Source organism: Lampetra planeri, chromosome 45, assembly GCF_965212315.1.
Source record: "Lampetra planeri chromosome 45, kcLamPlan1.2.h2, whole genome shotgun sequence".
NCBI classification, from domain to species: Eukaryota; Metazoa; Chordata; class Hyperoartia; order Petromyzontiformes; family Petromyzontidae; genus Lampetra; species Lampetra planeri.
In genome coordinates, this window is record NC_136151.1 from 8,903,549 (window position 1) to 8,925,780 (window position 22,232).

At 52.2% G+C, this 22,232-nt stretch overlaps 2 protein-coding genes across 2 annotated transcripts in view; both read right to left on the reverse strand.

Moving 5' to 3' along the window:
- LOC144733113 (E3 ubiquitin/ISG15 ligase TRIM25-like) overlaps window positions 1-22,232 on the reverse strand; it is a 128,060-nt gene that overhangs the window by 33,321 nt on the left and 72,507 nt on the right. The gene's annotated exons all lie outside the window — the stretch shown is intronic.
- LOC144733122 (E3 ubiquitin/ISG15 ligase TRIM25-like) lies at window positions 6,976-22,008 on the reverse strand. Its single transcript, XM_078614887.1, has 6 exons — window positions 21,259-22,008; window positions 20,475-20,570; window positions 18,992-19,225; window positions 17,759-17,781; window positions 17,326-17,438; window positions 6,976-8,128 (listed from the first exon to the last, which is right to left on the reverse strand). Exons 1-6 carry the CDS (start codon window positions 21,775-21,777, stop codon window positions 7,584-7,586), a joined length of 1,530 nt encoding a protein of 509 aa, XP_078471013.1. The 5' UTR covers window positions 21,778-22,008; the 3' UTR covers window positions 6,976-7,583.

Below are 22,232 nucleotides of genomic sequence, written 5' to 3' on the forward strand. Positions count from 1 at the left end.
TCAATCCTTGACTGTGACAGTGTTCTGTCAGCTATGGTTCTTGTAAAGGTGAAACCTTGCTGCTTTGGATGTTGCGTCTGCCACACGGCTACCAGACTCTACGTGCAGAGCACATCCCACAAGGTGTTCAAGACATCGCGTTTGCACTGCTCAGTACAAGTGCAGTCGAGTACAACGAGCGTGCATTTTAAGTCTCCTCCCAAAATCAGACACTTGTGATTTGCGAATGCTTTCAAGATAGCTCTGTAACACATACAAATAAAATTGGTGTATCTGCATCATTGATGTGTGTATAAATGTTATTCAGATGGACAGAAATGTAATTACGTTAGATTTTTACGTTGAGGGCTCTTCCCGATACTACTTCATCTTGGTTAATTGTGGTGGGTGTAAACCCTGGTGAAGAAAATAAAGTGTATAGACGTACGGCCGGGAGCTCTGCGTGAACACTTCTCACTCTCCCTTCCTCCCACACGTGAATTTTCATCCGGGTGCTCCCATAATTTATTTACCTCCCATAAAAAAAATTCCCAACGCCACTTTTCTATGTAGAGGAGGAGCGCAGAGCTTGGAGCAATCGTTGATGGTGCTGGTTCCTCGCTGTCTGACTGCGGCCTATCCCACTCCTTGTTTGTAGATCCTCCCTCCTGGCGCCTCTGAAGTCGTCCTCTCTGCACAAGAGCGAGCAACTTACTGTGCGGCATGCTACAAGTTTAAATCACAGTTCTTGTTGTTACTATTATTGTCAACACACCCCTCGACTCCAAGCACCTCCGATTAGAACGATTGGCTATGTAGGGTGCAAAAGAAGTTCAACACAGGTATGCAGTACAGGTATGCACATAAATACGTACACGGGGAGAGACCACTCGATGCCGTGCGGTTTATATGAGTTATTTGACCGTACATCGCCACGCTGACAAGCGCGAGTTGTGAAGATGGGACGCGTCGACAGACGTCGTAAGCCTATCACAGCGCAGGGACAGCCACGGATGTCGCTGCACTGCCCCCTGCTGCCCACGACGTCGTCTCAGCGTCGCTACCGCAGGGAGCGTCACGGAGACGAAGGCGAGGCGCGTCAAGGAGAGTGTCACGAACCTGCTCCACGTGGCGCCATCTGGCCACCTCGCAGCCCCTAGCGTGACCCTCGCCTTCAAAAGGCTTCGTCACAAGCCGGATTCCATCGCGCGGTGTTCATCAAGATGGTCGTGAAGCGTGCTCAGTGCTTGCAATCGACTGCCACCGCTATGCTTACGGAGCGTCTCACCCCCTTCTCGTCCCTTCCCCTCCTCCCCCCTCCTCCCCCCCCCCTCCTCCTCCCCTCCCCCCTCCTCCTACCCCCCCTCCTCCTCTCCTCCCCCTCCTCCTACCCCCCTCCTCCTCCCCTCCCCCTCCACCCTCTCCCCCCTCCTCCTACCCCCCCGCCCCCTCCCCCCCCTCTCTCCCCTCCCCCCCCTCCCTCCCCCCCTCCTCCTCCTCTTCCCCCCTCCTCCTCTGCCCCTCCCCCCCTCCTCCCCGTCCTCCCCCTGCTCCCTCCTCCTCCTCCTTCATATTTTATGATCTTCATAAATTAACAAGCGATTATTATTTTATTTCTGTTCAGGATACCGACAGCCAACTAAAGGGTGACAATAGGATGAGAAGTATCATGGTTCACGAGACACTGACACGAGGCTCAGAGCATCATTCCACAACAAAGCACCACCGGACCTAGGAAATGTCAACTACCTCGCCCGGTGTACAGGAGGTCGTGGGTTCGATCCCGACCCTGACGCCAGCTGCTGTATATTTGGAGTTCCGAGTCTCTCTCTCCCCGTGGTCGCGTGGATTTTTCTGATTTTACTTCCACATTTAGAATTGAGTATTAATTTCTCCGCAACAAGCCACTTCATTGACCTATCGTCACGTGTGGCGAGGTCGCTTCTGTATAGAACTATAAAAGAGCAGCAAAGCTCAGTGGGCCTTGCCTGGCAAGTCGCCCGATGCAGCTGCTTGTTGTTGTAGTCACCAGCGAGACGTCACGCAACTCAAATCGTCAACGTTGTAGTGGGTTCACTCTCCAGCACACAGCCGGTTAGTGCTGAAGTCGTCACTTATTGTCACGTGTTGTGCGTGGTGATGTCACCACGCACGTGCCCATGCATAGGACTGTGGCGCGCGTCTCCAGAGCAACCGGCCTCTGTATTAATCAGCTGTTTGCATTTAAGTCGATTAAACAACTTGTATCATTAGATAGCAGCACAGCGCTGACTAGCGGAGACATCGACAAAGATCCCCCGTGTAGCCTTAGCAGACTGTTGGGGCAAGTGCTGATAGCGAGAAGCAGCATCTGTGAAGGCCGCACTGTGGCACACGAGGGGATCGGTGGCCAGCACCACGCCCGACCGCCTTTGTCTCCCTTGTGGTGATGTTTACTACACACCGCACCAGGTACACATTTGAGGCCGAGTCGACTTAGGGGAGGCCCAGGACCGGTTGTTCAGATCATTCGTCACCGGCGTCGGCGGCCGTGAGCGAGAATCCAACTCGGTCGGCCCGGGTTCGTAGCGCAGCGCGCCGCTAACCGCTGCGCCACCACTCCCCACGCCGGGTGTCAGCGCAGCCCCGAGCGGCAGAGACGCGGACACCGTGGGGCTCCCATCACGAGGAGACCCACGTGGAGACGTCTCAACGTGAACTCGCGCTGCTGACGTCGCACCTTCACACCGTTGCCGTGGTCCAGGATGCCTCTAACACGACGCGTTGCGTTGAGCGAGCGAGCGGCCTGGCTGAGCGGCAGCGATGGAGCACACGAAGGGATCCGCTGAGCGAGCAGCTGACTGTCACCTACCACGTGACGAGCACGAGGCCTGGCCCAGCCCTCACCAATCAGAGACCAGCACATGAAGTGGGGTGCGAGGAGACGGGGTAGGGAGGGCGCCTTGGGTTTGGGGGCGGGGTAGGGGGAGGGGTAGGGGAGGGGTAGGGGATGGGTAGGTGGAGTTGTTGGGGGAGTGGTAGGGGAGGGGTAGGTGGAGTGGTAGGGGGAGAGGGAGAGGTCGGGCGAGGGGTAGGTGGAGGGTAAGTGGAGTGGTAGGGGTATGGGGAGTGGTAAGGGGAGGGGTAGGTAGAATTTTAGGGGGAGGTGTCGGAGGAGAGGTAGGGGGAGGGGGAGGGATCGAGGGAGGGGGAGTGGGAGTGGTAGAGGGAGGGGTTAGGTCAGGAAGAGGGGGTGTGGGGTGCTCGAGAAGGAGTCGTGAGGTGGGTTGTCTGGGTGGGGCGGGGCTTGGAGGTTGTCACGCGAGAGGAGGGACCCCTAGGAGGTGGGGGAGATGGGGATGTTGGGGGTCACGTGGGGTTCATTGTTTCACTGGCGGCACTGCTCCAAAGTTGCGGACCGAGTCACGAATCGCGACCGATTCCCAGACGCCGTTTGGGTCCCTGCGCTGCCTGGAGCGGTGTTGGTGCGCGCCACGCGAGGGCGCTGCCACTCCACCGCAGGGGTTCGCGGGGCGCGCTGAGCAATGCAAGTGCACAGGAGATTTCACAAGAGGCTGTGGCTAAATCAACCCGGAATGTCGCCGATTTTTTTTCCAGATCTCGGAAGCTCCGCAAGGTTGAGCCTGGACTGTGGCGCTGGGATTGGTGAGCGGCGTGCACGTCGGAGTGCGGTGTGCAGATTACGCGTTGTGCCTCTGTCAGATGCGCTTTCAGGTTCTGCCCCTTGTTGATCAGCGCGATGTCTGTGACGTTCCCTCCACGTGCTGGGAGCATCGTCAAGATTTGAAACTTCTTCAGTTGAAAGTGGAAATATGAGTGCATTGACGGCTTTCATTCTTGGTTACGGTGGAGCTGAGATTCCAATCATAATTGTTAAGTTATTTAATGAGCTTCAGGATATTCCTCGAGCCATGGGTAATGTTTTACATATTTGTTCAAGTAACGAGACATTGACTGGACACCAAGGGACTCGCATTTATCATCTTCAATCGATCTTCAGTCTGCGTGCCAACATCGCCCTCACTAAAGTGGGCATCGGTGCACATCGCAGCAGCACGGGAACGGTGCCAGGGCCACAGAGCAACAGGAATGGAACAAAAGAAACCCGTCACGACCTCAGCGGCGACCACTGACTGAGCAAAGTCAATTTGCAGCCACGTGCAACGAATAGCAGAAGAACATTAAGCAGCAAATAAAGTGAATAATAAGTAAAGAAAATGAATGAAAAGTTAAGGAAATAAATAATAACATTTATAAGATGAATGAATAATAAAATGAAAAAAATATATACAAAAATTATTTATAAGTTATATGAATTTACAAATTTAAATAAAATAACATAAAAAAATAATCATAGTTTTCACAATTTTAATAAAGTTAATTATGTATGAATAATAAATTAATAATGGAATAAATAATTTCAATGAACGTAATAATTTAGATAAATAATATTAGAAAGTAATATTTATGAAATATGTAATCATTTAAATAAAATAAATTATGCATGAATAATACATGAATAATAAAATAAACAACAAGCAAATTGAAATAATAATAAAACACCAGTCCCCCCCTCCGCCTTGTTAAATGGTGGCTGTTAGGGGCAGGCGAGTGTGAGTAGCTGCGTCTTGTACAGAGCACGGAGTTGAGAGACACTGGGCGCGTTGTGGACGTCCTGTGGGCAGGGCGTGCTCGAGACGGCTCCTCTCCCCAGCGTCGGGTGGACAATCCTGGTGCGGGTTGGATGAATAAATACATCTTAATATCTCATCATACCGTGCTAATCGTGAATATTTAAAACAAAAACGCTTCTCCTATCCGAATCATCCACTGCAGTCATCTCGACCAAGACGTGGAACCAACTCGACTCGCGACAAACGCTCAACCAGAAGGCAGCCATTTTGTACGTTTTAACCATTAACACTTAAAAAAAAACATTAAATTGAACAATCTATGCAAACAACTGCCTCTATTTATATTTCCGTACCATTCAGAACGTTGTAACCGCATTCCGATCGCTATATGCGCATTCATTTACCTCATAATTTCCATAACAAAGTTAGCAAAGCTCGTTAATTGCAAATAAATAAGTAAATGCAACAAAATGGAGTCTGCGACGCCATTTTGTAGTTATACTTTTGGCGCCAAAAAAATGAAGCGCCGAATGAGGCAACGTTGAAGACTTTAAATCATTGGCGGAGTTTGACTTTCATATTTGTCCCTCACATAAGGAATCGCAGGAGTATTTAATTTATTTTTATTTGTAAATCATGAAAATAAATTAATAAAGGTGCCCAGTTTTTTTAGGAGGGGGGGGCGTTGTCCCCCCGTGCCCCCCTCCTCTCCCCCCTCCCCACCCAAACTGGGCCCACGCTGAAAGTGAACTTCTCGCACCGTCACCGCTGGCCAAGAGACACCGCATCGACCCAAACGGCCACAGACCAGCACCACTAACACCACCAACACCACTACCACCACCCCGCTACATGCCCACCAACGGAGTACTGTACACTATATATATATACTTCTGTGTCTCTGTATAAAGCCCTCTGTGTCCTGTCTGTACATGACCACTGTACACGGCCACCAGCAGCAGCAGCAGTGTTGGCAATGACCTGAACCGGCCCTGGGCCTCCCCTAGGTCGACTCGGCACCAAATGCATCCTGCCTGGTGCGCTGTGCAGTGAACATCGCTGCTGGGCAGAGGCGAAGCCAGGCGGCTGTGGTGCTGACAGCCACCAACTCGTGAGCCGTCACGGCCTCCCTAGGCACTGCTGCCACTCGCTAGCGGGACTTGTCCACACCATCTACTGAGGCTATACGGCGGAATTTGTGTGTAATCTGTTTGCATATAAGTCTCTCTGTGTATGTACAGCCTCTGTGTGTAGTCCTGTATATGATTCTCTGTGTCCCCAGTCTGTGTCGGTGTGCGTAGTACTGTGCATGCCTCGTGTCGTCTGTGTGTCTTTGTGTGTAGGACTGTACGTGATTCTGCGTGTCTGTAGTCTGTGAGTCTCTGTGTAGAATGTGTATCTGTCTCTAGTCTATGCGTATATCGGTGTAGTGTGTGTGTCTCTCTAGTCTGTGTATAGTAATGTCGATGTTTCTCTGCGTTTCGAGTATGTGTTTGTCTCTGTGTGCAGGGAGTCGGCTGTGTGTGTGTGGGAGTTCCCAGCAGAGTCAGTGGTGACGTCACCAACCCCCCCCCACAGTGCTGGGTCACAGCAGCGAGGTGACGTCACCAACCCCCCCCCCCACAGTGCTGGGTCACAGCAGCGAGATGACGTCACCAACCCCCCCCCCACAGTGCTGGGTCACAGCAGCGAGGTGACGTCACCAACCCCCCCCCCCCACAGTGCTGGGTCACAGCAGCGAGGCTGCAGGGTGCCCCTCAGGGCCTCTGTTTGTTTTTGTTGTCGCCAACGCGGTGACGTGGTGACGTCACAGCGCGGTAACGTGGTGACGTCACAGCGCGGGACTCCCCCAGTGGCGGGAATCCAGAACGTCAGAATCTGTGTTTGTGGTGCAGGAGGAATCCGATGAGCTGTGAAGCTCTTTGTGGTAACAGATGGTGCAGTGGTGAGAGGAGCGCATTGGGGGTGGGGGTGAGAGTGGTGACGTCACTGCGTTGGGGGAGCGTGCGTGGAGACGTCACCAATTTGGGGGAGCGTTCGTGGTGACGTCATCACGTTGGGGGGGGCTTGCGCGGTGACGTCACCACGTTGGGGGGGAGCGTGCGTGGTTACGTCACCGCGTTGGGGCAGCGTGCGTGGTGACGTCACCACATCCATGACGCAGCAGCAGCAGACAACTTGAACAGCTCGGACATTGTTGGCGCCTTTTGTGTTTGGCGCCGTCTCTTTATTTGTTTATTAATTTGTAGATTTTATTTCGTTGGCAGTGGCTGTGTAGAGGATTTGCTCCTCATGTTTAATTAATGAACAGCATTGTGGGATGAAGTGAGCACGAATGACGCTGTACACAACTACATTGTAGTTGTTTGTATTCTGTATTTTTATTGTAGAATCGACGATACAAACGTTACATTGCCACAGTCGTACGCGTACATTTATACTTTTTAAAATCAATAATATTATTGTTTTGACTTTCAAACTTTCTTGACTGATGACGACCGCTTGTTGTTATCAAAACGTCATGAATTTTTGGTTTTTCATTTTAAATTTGTATTTAATGTTTATTATTAAATTTTTCTTATTTTTCTTTTTTTTATCTACGTGACTTTACCGAAAGAACGTAAAAAATATAATAGTATTGTTGTTGTGTCTCTCCCACAACCCATGACACCACCAGTGTATAAACACATCCCAGTTCACCATTGCTAATCACTGCACCCCTACACCACAGTCACTCCTCTGGCTTCACACACACAGAGCGGTACTAATTTATCACCCCCCCCCACCCCATGAAGGTTGTGAGGATTGTTTACGGTCAGCCCCCCGTTGTGATGGAGAGCCACGCAGCCCCGAGCCACTGACAGCCACCAGCCAGTCACGGGCGTGGCGCTGCGCGTGGCGGTGACGAGGGTGGCGAGCGCCGTGCGTCGTGGTGGCGTCTGCCCTCTGCACTGTTCACGTTCACCTCTCTCAGGACGCACCACTCAGATCCACGATCCTCACTGAGTCATCATCACACCACACCCACAGCCCAGGGTGTAGGGGCTGAGTAAAAGTTTTATTAAACGAGTACAACAGCGCCATGGAGTCGGCGCTGTAAAACGACAGCAGCCCCGCGTCCCAGTCTAGATGGACCCCGACTCTCCGCGGAGGCTCCGGCACCGACAGTGAGGTCTCTACCCCGCCATGCCGCACTGAGAAGATGTCGCCATGTTTCTGTAGACACCAGGAGACGTCACTCTCTCCCAGGTAGCACTCATCACCACGCCCTCTCCGTGGGATCGTCCCGTATGCGACTCCAACCAGACACCCGCACGCGTTCCCCACGTCCACCTCCCAGTAGTGCTGACCCGACGAGAAGCTCTCAGAGCACAGGGATTGTAGCTGGCACTCAAAGCGGTGTGGGTGATGGGGGCGACCCTGGGGGACACCGCTCCACGTCATCGTCCTGAGATCCGAGGAAATCTGGAGGCAGTTGTGGGCTGAGTTTCTGTCCAGAGTCGGTGAGCGTCCATCTGTGAGTAATAGTGTACACAAACTAATATTAGATCGTATTAGTGTACACAAACTAATTTTCGCTAGTATTAGTGTACACACATTATTTTAGTTAGTGTTAGTGTACATATACTAATATTAGTGTTAGTGTACACATACTAATATTAGTTAGTAATAGTGTACACACACTAATATTAGTTAGTATTAGTGTACACATTCTAATATTAGTTAGTGTTTAGTGTACACATACTAATATTAGTTAGTGTTAGTGTACACATACTAATATTAGTTAGTATTAGTGTACAAACACTAATAATCGTTAGTATTAGTGTACACACACTAATATTAGTTAGTATTAGTGTACACATACTTATATTAGTTAGTGTTAGTGTACACATACTAATATTCGTTAGTATTAGTGTACACACACTAATATTAGTTAGCATTAGTGTACACATACTAATATTCGTTAGTATTAGTGTACACACACTAATATTAGTTAGTATTAGTGTACACATACTAATATTAGTGAAGTATTCTGAATGACGGCGGGAAACCACTTGACGGGTAGCACACTTTATTAACACTTGTCTTTCCACAATAACACGTGTGGTCACTACAACTCACGCTACACGTTCCACTCGACACGTGTGGTCACTACAACTCACGCTACACGTTCCACTCGACACGTGTGGTCACTACAGCTCACGCTACACGTTCCACTCGACACGTGTAGTCACTACAGCTCACGCTACACGCTCACGGGCCCTCCAGCCCCGTAGCGTCCGTGGAACCTACAGACCCACCCCAGCTTGGGCGTGGGTCACGACCTCTGGGTCCCGCGGCCCGGCCCTCACACGGACGTCCGGCCCCGGGTCCCAAGGTCCCGCCTCTGAGCCACACAGGGCCCCGGTCCTCACAAGGACAGCGGGACTAGGTGTCTCAGGGCCCTATCTCTTCCTCCTCTGTCTTCTGTCTTCACTGGTCACCAACTCCCCGCGCGCCTGCGCGCACCGCCTTATATAGCCTCCGCTCCCGGGAGACGGAGCGTATGCGGACCGCGACGTGAGCACCCCCCTTAGTTGACCAATCACCACGCGCTGCCACACGATCCCTTCGCTGTCAGCGCGCGTCACCGATACCCAGCCAATCACTGCCTCATAACCCATGACCCCGCGCTGACCTATGATCCTTCACCGTCAGCGCGCGTCACCAACACACACAGCCAATCACCACGCGCTGCCACACGATCCTTACCCCAGCGCGTATCACCACTACATCACCCCCTCCCATATAGCTCGCAGCCGGCCCGGCTGCTAAACAACAACAACAGTAACAACAACATTAACAACAGCAAAATCCCCACCCCCCCAGTGTGCCCCGTAACACAACAACAACACAACACAACGACATAACACCATACAACAACCTATGTACAAACCGACGAACAATACAATAAAAAGTCAACAACAACACAACACAACGACACAACACCAGACAACAACCTATGTACAAACCGACGAACAATACAATAAAAGTCATTCCGAGAAAAAACGTGTCCAGTGTCTCCTTAACTATCGATCCCCCTTCCGCTCGCTCCTTAAACGGGGTGATAGAGCGGTCGAGTGGATGGGGAACGTAGTGACGAGACGCTCCGGCCGCATCGGCCCCTCATTTATTTGGTCAGGAAAAGTTGCGGGACTTAGCGCGAGTCCGCCTGGCCGGTCCATCGTACGGGACGGGATGCTGACGACCGTCTGGTGGCTCCGGCAGCCCCGGAAGGCACGGTCCGGGCCTGGAAGGACCGGCCGTGTCGCGGGGATCCGGCCGCCAGTGGTCGGCAGCTGTCAGTTCCGAGACACCTGGGAGCGGATCAGGCGGAGACATGTGAGGATCAGGCGGAGACATTTCCCTCCTCGGGTCGTCGGTCACGTCACATGCTTGGTCCTCACGACACAAAGGAAGGCCATATGGAGGCGAGAACAGTTTCAGCCGGGAGGGGTGAACGTACCAACGGCGCTTTCCCCATTTTATCTGAACACACTGGGGGCGTGCAACCCGCACGACCTCCACGGGTCCCCGCCATGGCCTCAACAATTTAGGCGACGTGGCCAAAGGTGCCTGAGGGCAGTGCAGCCAGGCCCTATCGCCCGGTTTCCAATTGTGCACGAACACCTTTCGTGCACGCAAGCGCTCGTTGGCGATTTGCCGAGACCTCGAATTAAGTCGTGCGGCCTCCCGCGCCTCGGCCAGCTTAGCAATGTTAAATTTAATATGTTCGGCCAATTTGGAATTTGTTCGTGGCGCGGAAAGTCCCAGCTGAGTTTCCATGGGCGGGTCGGCCTCCCGACCATACATCAGATAAAATGGGGAAAATCCCGTAGCTGCATGGGGGGCCATTCTATACACGGCGAGGACCCCTGGGACCTGCAAGTCCCAGTCAACATGTGCCTCGCACACCTGCTGGCACAGCATAGAAGTCAAAGTCCTGTGGAGTCGCTCCACCATCCCGTCAGTCTGTGGGTGGTACGGGGAGGTACGCACCTTCTTAGTACCCAAAAGGTCGCACACCTCCTGCAGCAATTTACTCGAAAAATTCTTTCCCTGGTCGGTCAGCAAGCGTTCGGGAGCCCCCTTGTCCAGGACGTAGCCCTGGACAAAGGCGTCCATCACAGCCGCCGCCGACTGGTTGGCGAGTGGCCACGCCATAGGCCACCGGGTAAAGTATTCCACACCAACCAACAGGTACTTGTTACCCCTAGGCGTGACTGGAAAAGGCCCCAAAATATCGAGCGAAAACGAGCGGTTTGTGCGCGAGACCTGAATAGACTGTAGCGGTGGATTTGACGCCACGGGCGGTGGTTTCCGTCTGGCGCAGTCTACACACCCCTTCAGTATATTTACCACATCGCTCCCCATCCCCGGCCAATAATAGTCACGCTGAAGCAGAGCAAGCGTTTTGTTTACCCCCAAATGCAAGAGGCGTTCGTGTGCGGCCAGGACAACTTTTCCCCGCATAGCGGAAGGCACAACGAGTGCGTGCCGCCGGGACAAATTGTCCCATCTCATTAGCAGGCCCTGCTTGAGCAGCCAGGAGCCAGTTCGCTTCCGACCCTCCTCGGGACCCCCCGCCCTGCGACGCAACGCTAGCAGGGAGCTGTCAGCCATTTGGAGTCGGCCCCACTCAATCAGAGACAGTGAGAGCAGCGAGTCCCCTCCCTCAGGGGTAGCGGGAACGTCACCCATCGGCGCATTCGCGGTCGCGGCCAACGCACCCCTGCTTACAGCACCTGGCGGTTTACAGCGCGCCGACCCCATTAAGCACGCACATTTGGGACAAGGCGACAATCGCGACAGGGCATCCGCGTTAGTGTGGCGCAACCCCTTACGGTAAGTGGTCGTAAATTGATAGTCCTGGAGGACTTCCAACCACCGTGACAATTGGCCCGAGGGTTGGGCGACCCTCAATGAATACTGAAGCGCCGCGTGGTCCGTCCGGACAGTAAAATGACGGCCATAGAGATACGGTCTAAATTGCTGTACAAAAAAAACAATAGCCAGCAACTCGCGACGGGTGACGCAGTAGCGCTGTTCCGCCGGCGACAAAACCCTGCTACCATCGGCGACCACCCGTTCGACTCCCCCAACGACCTGTGAGAGCACCCCCCCAATGCCCGTGTTACTAGCATCCGTATCTAGCAAGAAGGGACTTGTAAAGTCAGGGTAACGTAAGGGCGGGGCACCCACCAAGGCGTCCCGGAGGGAGCAGAACGCAGCCTCCTCCTCCGGCCCCCATCGAAACTTGACTCCTTTTGCCGTTAGAGCGTGCAAGGGTTTTGCAATGGTGGCGAAATGCTCAACGAATCGGCGGTAGTAGGAAGCAAAACCAATGAAACTGCGGGCGTCAGAAACCGACGTGGGCGTTGGCCATGAACTGACACAGTTCGTCTTCGCGGGATCGGTAGAGATCCCCGAAGAATCGACAATGTGGCCCAAGTATCTCACGGACTTTCGAAGAAGGTGGTATTTGGCTGGTTTAAACTTCAATTTAGCCGATCGCATCCGCAAGAACACCCCTCTCAACCGCTGGAGGTGTTCCTCAAACGTTTTACTGAAAACAATGACATCGTCTAGGTAAATTAAGCAAGTATCCCATTGCAGACCCGACAAAACCAACTCCATAAGGCGCTGAAACGTTGCGGGAGCGGAGTGAAGTCCCATGGGCAACCGATTAAACTGGAACAGGCCCCCTGGGGTCCGAAATGCTGTCTTAGGTTTAGACTCGTCGTCGAGAGGCAGCTGCCAGAATCCCGATAATAAATCAAGAGTAGAAAAATATCGCGCACCAGACAATGCGTCCAGGGACTCGTCCATTCTGGGGAGCGGATACGCGTCAGCCACGGAGATTTTATTCAGGCGACGGAAATCTACACAAAACCGCAAGGACCCGTCTTGCTTTTTAACCAGCACGATAGGTGCTCCCCAAGGACTGGATGAAGGCGAAATGATGTCGGCCGCCAGCATATCGTTGACGGCCGACTGAACGTGTTCCTTCTCAGCAGGACTCAGCCGGAAGGGATTCTGCCTGACCGGTGCCGCATCGCCTGTTTCAATATGGTGGCGCAACAGGTCCGTGCACCCAATGTCATATTTGTGCTTACTGAACACATCCGAGAATTCAATCAGCAAAGCACGCAGCACACCCAATTGTACCCTTGACAAATCCTTTGAGTCCGCACACAGCGAATCGACCCATTCAAGGTCCTCCCCCGATCGAATTTCCTGCGCCGGGACGGGATCAACATGCGCAACAAGGCGCTCTTCCACAGGGATCTGTGCCGCGTGAGCAAGCACAGTGCCCTGCTGAATAACGGCCGGCCGCGAACCAGCGTTTAGAACCATACCGAACGGGTCCTTGTCAGCCCGAACCAACGTGTGAGCCACCGACAAATCCAGACCTCTGACAGCCCTATTTGATGGACCCAAAAGCACGCCCTGTTCCGAGGTCTCCCCACCCAATGGCTTCCGCAACCGGAGGGGAATCAACATCTGCGAACCCGGGGGCACGTGCACGGTCTGTGTCGCCAGCGCTTGTATCGTAGCGCACGCCGTCCGTATTTCCGTAGGATTCGACAAAAATGAAATACGGCGACCCGATGGTAGCTCAATGCAACGTTGATCGATGAGAATTTTAATGGGCATTTTAGCCAAAAAATCTGTGCCCAACAGACAAGGAACCGCTAAGGAAGAGGAGACGAAAACAGGTCCCGACAATTTAATATCCCCTATACAAATGGTCGCCCGAATCTGCCCGACAATGCCCAACGAGCCCCCATTTGCCGCGTAAAATGGCACGTCCACCGGAAGCAGAGGTCAACATTGGACGGGGAGAATGTTGTAAATGAGGTCGGAAATTATAGTCGCCGACGCCCCCGTGTCCACTAACACCCTGACCTCGACCCCGTCTATGAATCCCGTAACGACCGATGAACCGGCCGACGCAGCCACTATTCTGTGACCCAACTCAGACCATTTAATGTCCCCCCGGTCCCGAACGAACCCCCCTCTCCGAACCAAATCCCCGACCCCTAATCGCCCCTCCTCTGCCGCAAAGCGACGGCCCATGTGTGTCGTGCATGTAGGCCGAGCATGTGAAGTGCCGCGACTTGCCGGGGGTAGTAGGGACAACTTGGGGCCTTGGTCGTTGTCCAGCCGAGGTCCCATGGCGCGCTGACGTGGAGCGCGGCACCCGGACGCCATGTGGCCCCGGAGGCCGCAGTTGTAACACGTGATGAGGGACGTCAGAGGTCTCGGTTGCTCCAGCTTGCGGGCCGATCGCAGAGGCGAACGACCCCCCGACCTCCAATCCCCCAGTCGTCCAGCGGTGAACGCCTCCTCCCGTGGGCAGATGACTTGGGGCTCGGTGACCACCGGGCCCGGAGCTGAGGCCACGGCAGCAGTGCAGACGACCCCCTGTTTACGCTTGAGGACCTCGTACGCCTGGATACTTGTTGCGACCCGCAATAAACATATGTCGACTTCATCGGCCGTGTTGATGGGGACCCCCAGGTTCTGCGCCAACTTGAGCAGTTGCTCCAAGACCATCGCATCCTGGCCCTCCTCGTCCATACGAGGGAACGCGGCGTCGGCGAGAGCCAACAACGCTGTGCGGTAGGCGAGCGCGGTCTCCGTGTCCGCCTTCCGTCGCTCGTAAAACTGATGGCGACAAGCCGAAGGAGGTCCATAGACCTTGGCCATGAGGCCCAACGCAGCCTTAAGCGTGGAGCGGTCCGATCTCTGTGCGGACCTGAAGGCCGTGAGCGCGTCGTCGTCCAACATGGCAGGCAGTGCCCGCAGCGCCGTAGCGTCGGACCAGGCCGACATTTCTTGATGCGCCAGAAACCTGCGTTGGAATGCGCCCGAGTCCCCGCCTTCCGCCTTGAAGGCTGTCAACGTGGGAAGGCGCTGCTGGAAGATGACGTCGTCCTCTGCCACGTGGCTCCTCTCCGCCGCACCGTCGGTCTGCAAAATGGCGGCCCCTATGGCGGGTGGCTGATGGCGGTCCGTAGCGCGCGCTGATGACGTAAGCGGCCGCGCTTGGAGAACTCCCGCCACGTGTTGCTCGCCATTCCCGCCAAAAGATGTCCGCGTGGTAGAAATGGCGGGAACTGCAAAGTCATTTTGGCGGGAATCTGCGAGGCGAGTCTGTTGAATGTCCGCCGACGTCCCCGCTCCTCCCGACGTGGTGATCTCCGCCAGGATGGACGCCGCGGCGAGTAGCAGCTCCACCAGGCGGGAATGCGCCTTGCGGAGTCCGGTATCAGCCCCCAGCCGCTCATCTGGCGCCCCTGGTGGGTCCTGCGGCGTCGGCATCTCCTCGTCCTCTCCCCCTGATGCCTGCTGGCCCGAGTCGTCGTGGTTATCCTCGCGGTCAATCTCGTGAGTCCGACGAGTCTTCCTTGTATCCATGCCTGGAAGACTGTTTCACTCCTGACGCCAGTTGAAGTATTCTGAATGACGGCGGGAAACCACTTGACGGGTAGCACACTTTATTAACACTTGTCTTTCCACAATAACACGTGTGGTCACTAATTCTCACGCTACACGTTCCACTCGACACGTGTGGTCACTACAACTCACGCTACACGTTCCACTCGACACGTGTGGTCACTACAGCTCATGCTACACGTTCCACTCGACACGTGTGGTCACTACAGCTCACGCTACACGTTCCACTCGACACGTGTAGTCACTACAGCTCACGCTACACGCTCACGGGCCCTCCAGCCCCGTAGCGTCCGTGGAACCTACAGACCCACCCCAGCTTGGGCGTGGGTCACGACCTCTGGGTCCCGCGGCCCGGCCCTCACACGGACGTCCGGCCCCGGGTTCCAAGGTCCCGCCTCTGAGCCACACAGGGCCCCGGTCCTCACAAGGACAGCGGGACTAGGTGTCTCAGGGCCCTATCTCTTCCTCCTCTGTCTTCTGTCTTCACTGGTCACCAACTCCCCGCGCGCCTGCGCGCATCGCCTTATATAGCCTCCGCTCCCGGGAGACGGAGCGTATGCGGACCGCGACGTGAGCACCCCCCTTAGTTGACCAATCACCACGCGCTGCCACACGATCCCTTCACTGTCAGCGCGCGTCACCGATACCCAGCCAATCACCGCCTCATAACCCATGACCCCGCGCTGACCTATGATCCTTCACGGTCAGCGTGCGTCACCAACACACACAACCAATCACCACGCGCTGCCACACGATCCTTACCCCAGCGCGTATCACCACTACATTAGTATTAGTGTACATATACTAATAATTGTTAGAATTCGTGTACACACTAATATTAGTTAGTATTAGTGTGCAAATATAATAATCATTAGTATTCGTGTACATATACTAATATTAGTTAGTATTAGTGTACATACACTAATATTCGTTAGTATTAGTGTACACATACTAATAATATTAGTTAGTATTAGTGTACACACACTAATATTCGTTAGTATTAATGTTCATATACTAATATTCGTGTGTGCAGTGGTAGTGAAGAGCGGTGATGATGCCAGGACCACGATGTAAACGCCACTCTCACACCCACACACAGACATTGTGTGTCACAGCCTCGCACACTCTCACATCCACACACAGACATTGTGTGTCACAGCCTCGCACACACTCACACCCACGCACAGACATTGTGTGTCACAGCCTCGCACACTCTCACACCCACACACAGACATTGTGTGTCACTCCGCTGCTGGATGAGCGCATCCCCGCGCCCTGGGGGGGGGGGGGTTTATTTGACCATACTTCACCGCTCTCGTCGGTGCGCGTTGGCGATGGTGGTGATCGTGAACGTAGAAGCGGAGAGGTACAGTACAACAATGGTTCACGCTGCACTGCCCTCTGCTGGTGTGATGTGTAAACATTTGACACGAGGGAGACAAAGGCGGCCGGGCGTGGTGTTGGCCACCCACTTCCTCGTGTGCCGTGCCGGCCGTCATGTCTACTCACTAACAGCACTTGACCCATTGGTCTGTTCAGGCTTCACGGGGAGCTTTGTATTTGCAGGCACTGTATGTACAGTGTTTCACTCTGTGTCGCTGTGTCTGTATTTCTCACTGGGCTGACTCTCGATCTGCCTGATGTCATCTCCCTCGCCTGCTATGCAGGAGGTCGTGGGTTTGATCTCGACCCGGGTAATGCCTGCTGCTGCTGTATATTTGGAGTTTGCGTCTCTCTCTCATCATCAGCACAGTGGCTAGGAGATGTTATCTCCCTCGCCTGCTGTGCAGGAGGTCGTGGGTTCGATCCCGACCTTGACAATGCCTGCTGTTGCTGCTGTATATTTGGAGTGTTTGTGTTTATCTCCCCGTGGTGGTTGCGTGGATTTTTCTCCGTGTCCTCCAATTTTTCGCTTCACATTTAGACTCAACTTAAAAGTTAAGATCATTTGGCTGCTACTATAAATTTCAATGTAATAATCCACTTTGTTAAGTTGTCATTTGCGGCCAGTTCCCTTGTGAAAAAGAGCCACATAGCTCAGCGGACCTTAGCTGGTAAAATAAAAATGTTTTAAAGATGCACACCCCAAGGATACGCCACCTGTGTTAAACAAAGTGAAGCAGCCAACGGAGCGGTGCCGGTCTGCATCGTTGCGTTTGTCATGAACGATGCTGACAGAGATCAGTGCAGAGTGCAGAGAGAGACTCACACATGAGAGCCATGCGCTTCGTATTCACTCCTCCTAGCGAGATGACCTCTGTGAGCTCTTGGGGACTGAATGTGGGAGGAGGCGCATCCTGGATCCCCTGCGAGTCCAAGCTCCTGCACTCAGCACGGGACACGCAGAGTCTATGGAGGTGCAGTCCCTCCACTCACTCAGCACGGGACACGCAGAGTCTATGGAGGTGCAGTCCCTCCACTCACACAGCACGGGACACGCAGAGTCTATGGAGGTGGAGTCCCTCCACTCACACAGCACGGGACACACAGAGTCTAATGCAGGTCCATGTCTCTTGACACACGAACACTACAGGATATAACTGCATACAATTGGGTTTATTAGGAATCACATCGCGACCGTTCGCTGATTTGTCCACCAGGCGGCAGACAGAGCTCGAGTTTGAGTCTGGGTTGGTACTGACCTGAGACTTTCATGCAGGGGATCCTGAAAAACAAAAACCCGCATTTCACATTAACATTGACATCATAAACAGACGCCCCACTTCCACACAGTCACCTGCCGCTTGCAGTAGAGCGCAACATCAAGGAATTAATAAATACCTGCAAACAGAGAATGATGAAAAACAGAGTTATCTATGGGACCTTTTTGCTAATATCGATATGATGAAAAAAATAGGAAGAGGCTTTATCATTTATTGCAATTAAAATATGTGTTAAGGTGTTCTTAACACCAAACAGATACCTATTGCAAGGTGTCACTGCTCAACCAGAGCTTTAATACTTTGATACTTGCATTATTAAGAGGATTCGTTTAACTGGACACGGACCCTAACAAATCACAAAACCACTCTTTTCATGTCTAGTCTAGCAGCTAAACAAATGTTTAAGTAATGTTCAACAACTCGTGTTTTTTAAACTCTTGTTCAGTAGCGAGCTGGTTATCACAAATGATAGCTCAATTAACTGGCTTATGTGGACACTTATAATAGCAGAAAACTACTTTGAATGGGTGATGTTGATTCTAAATGTGGTGGGAAAAACCAGAGGACCTAGAAAAAAATCTATGCGATCACAGAGAGAAAGAGAGAAACGTAGACTCCAAATTTACAGCAGGCATCGTCAGGGTCGGGGTCAAACCTACGACCTCCTGCAGAGCAGGCCAGGTAAATGGCGATGTTGTACTGGACAAGTCCAGGTCTGAATGTCACACGGAAGCAAGCGCGCATCTATTTTTGGACACCGCCGCTTGCTCCCAGATCGAAAAACACTTAAATAAGATTGACAACAATGTCAACGTCTCACAGGGCGGTGCGGCTCTGCTGGTTGAAGATAAACCCTCGGATAAACCAAGGCTGTGAGTATAAACTATAAACATAGTTTTTATACCTTATCAGGTAAGGCCTACTGAGCTATATAGCTATGCTTCAGAAGTAACCTTGCCAGAAATTTAAATTAAAGAAGTGGCTTATCGTGTGGAAATTTATAGCAGCAAATTACCCTAAACACCTGACGTTGATTCTAAATGTAGAGGGAAAAACCGGAGGACCACACATCCACGAGGAGAGAGAGAGAGGCACAAACTCCAAATATACAGCAGACGTCAGGGTTGGTATCGAACCCATGACCACCTGCATATCAGGCGAGGTAGTTAACATCTCCTAGCCACCGCGCCGAGTGAATGGAGGTGGTGCCACCTGCAGGAAGGAGAGCGGGTCCTGCACGGCGAGTGCGGCGAGCAGCTGGTTGATCTCCTGCTCCAGGCCGCGTGCTCTGATCTCGTAGCGAGCGATGTCCGCCTGGATGTGGGACAGCACGGAGCGGCCCTCCTCGTCCACGCGCACCAGCGCCTCCCTCTCCTCCTTCCTCAGCTGCTTCCTCCGGCGTTCGAACTCTCGGCTGATCCGCGCCTTGGTCCCACGCACGGACTCCTACAGAGACAATGCCGAGTTGTTGAGTCACTTGTTAGGAAACGATGCAATGTAGTGTTGTACAGGCAATGATTGTTACCATACCTAGATTATGTACATGGATGTGGGCGACATATACATTGGGAGCTCGTGAACATATGAAGCACAGGGAAAATGAAAATGGGACATACGGGGAATATATCATAGGCAAGGATAGTATATGAATTACTTCTGTCTGTAGCTACACGTTGCTGAGTGTCTATCTGGGGGAAATTAAATACATCTCTATGGGTATCATTCGCGTCTGTCTGTCCGTCCCACTCTGGATCTACCAAACGATGCGTCGGAGGGAAATGCGAATTAAATCAAAACAAAGTCTCTTGCCGAGAACATTCCCAGGAAATTGTGTCAAAGTTTCTGCGAATATACAGAACAAATACACGTGACATTGCTCGATGGTTTAAAGCAAAAATGTGCTGAAAGACAAATACTGCTGATTTCTAAGGCAATACTCACGTCCACTCTCCCTGGCACTCAGGTTAAGTTGGTGGGGTCAAAAGAGAGGTTGTGAGCAATAAAGGAATCGACAGGGAAAGTCACCAACGCATCGTCTATCGTGGATCGATTCCATCCCTCCAAAACCAAAACTGCTGTCATGTTGAAAGTTGCGTCATCAATTAAGTTTCTGTGTTATTGCGTGGTGGCCTTCTAATCACGTCGTAAACGTGTGTTGCAAATGGGGCCATTCTAAACCAGTTGTAATGTTTCCCACATGTTTTTTCCTGATGTGTGAAGATACACAAAAGGAATATATTTAGTTGAAGATTAAAGTTTCAGAAAGGTTATGTCCTCAAAAAATGGGCTTTAAAAATGTTTTAGGACAAACACAGTTACGAATTCACACTTTTCTCTGTTACAGTGTGATGTCGTTGATTTTGTTGATTTAAAGTAGCCAGCCAGTGAGTTGTCATTGGCAAACGATTCGCTTTAAATCCACACTGCTTGCAATTCACCGAAGTTATATCCCGTCACGACGCGTGGGGCAGTGCTCGTCAATAATAAGAGTTACTTCAGCAGTTTCTTCTTGCTGTGGTTGTCCCACCTGATGACGATTGCTTGTGTTGCTATCGAAACGTCGTGATCTATCATTTTTTCTACTTACGTGACTTTACCGAAATAACCAAAGAGTATAATAAGAGCGAGGTTTAATTAAATACGATTCTTAGGCAAACCAGAAGAGGGAATTGCGCGGCTGCCATCTCTCTTGTACCTCCACGCGCCGGTAGTCGTCCCTGAGTGTCCGTGTCCGTGACGTCGCCGTGTTCCTCATCTCCTCTCTCCCCTCCTTCTTGACTCTGAGCTCCTCCTGCGTTGTGGTAGATAAATCAATAAATACGCGGTGCTCACCATTGCCATTGGTGGATCACTGATTGATCATCCCGCATCTCTGATTAGCACGGTTGGCTATGAAATAAGTTCAACACACATACACACATCTGTTGTCATTATATTTCTGCATACGTCTCCATTCATATTTTTACTTTTCCCACGATTGTATCCCGACTGCACTGTCCGTGTCATGTATTGAGACGAAGAATCCAATCGTAACTACTGCAGAACAATGCAATATCCTGTTAGACAACATCATTGACAAATTTTACGTACATTCTAAAATATGTTTATAAGCTCTACCAGCGATGGGTGTAGTTGCTTCTCACACGCCTTACTATACATAACAACGTTTCTCACTTAGTCAATCAAAGATTATGAATTCTCACGCAAAATGTTGTTTAACGTGCTGCCAAATGTTGACTCGGCTTAGACCATCAACTCAACTATGGGCGGCCGACAAGATTCCAACTCAGCATTACAGCGTTACCGTCTCAGCGTTCTGACGTCTGAGCCACCCTGCCACCTCTACCTGGGACTCTCTGTAGAGGGGCGTTTGGTCTTAACAGGAGTTCACCTGGTCGAGGTGAGGGGTCACGACCAACTGATGTGAATCTCTCAACCTCCTGTAACAATGTGGATTGCAATTGAGCATGACACTTCACCTGTCTTTTCTGTTGCACTTTTTCCACTGCGATGACCCTGTGTCCAGAATGGTCTCCTCCAATTGCACAGACTGTGCAGACCAGACTATCATCTTCTTCACAGTACAACTTGAACTCCTCTCTGTGCTCCCGACACCGTCGATCCTCCAGGTTCGCGATGGGATCCACTACGGCGTGGTCTCTCAACCTGGGATTCTCTACATGAGGCCTCAAGTGCCTCACACAGTAGGACATCTCGCATCTCAGGCAAGTCTTCACTGCAGGAGTGTGGCCATCACCGCAGATGTCACACATGACGGCCGCGGCCATCCCGTCTCCAACTCTGAGCTGCTCCACCAGGTTGGCGAGGGCCACGTTCCTCCTCAGCTGGGGTCGCACAGGGAAGGTCGCTCGGCACTGCGGGCAGCTGAAGCTGCTCGCCGTCTCCCAGGCGGCCTCCAGGCACCGCAGGCAGAACGAGTGTCCGCAGCTCAGCGTGGCGGGGCAGACGAACGTGCCCAGGCAGATGAAGCAGCTCATCCCACTGTCCACACTCTCACTGGGAGTCACGCTCGCTATGACCCATGGCCTCGCTGGGATCGCTCGCTGTGTCGCTCAGAGAGACGCGACCAGGACCTCTCCCTTATAGCGACGGTGAAGAAGGAAGTAAAATGCTGAAAATATTTTCATTGTCGTCACTGACATCACGAGACACCGCCTGGAATGTGAATCCGCGCCCCGAGGTGCGCAAACAGCAGCCTCAATGTGAACACAGCTACTATACACACCCTGACATTTATAGAAATGAGTGCTGTTGTTAATATAAATCGATGAGGCTCATTCGTGCGATCAGTGTCGAGAGATAAAATTATCCTACTACAAAACGTTGGTGAAAAGATGTTATCTCCCTCGCACGGTATACTTGAAGTAGTGGGTTCGATCCCAACAGTGACGCCTAATTTATATTTAAAGTTTGCGTCTCTCTCTCTCTCCTT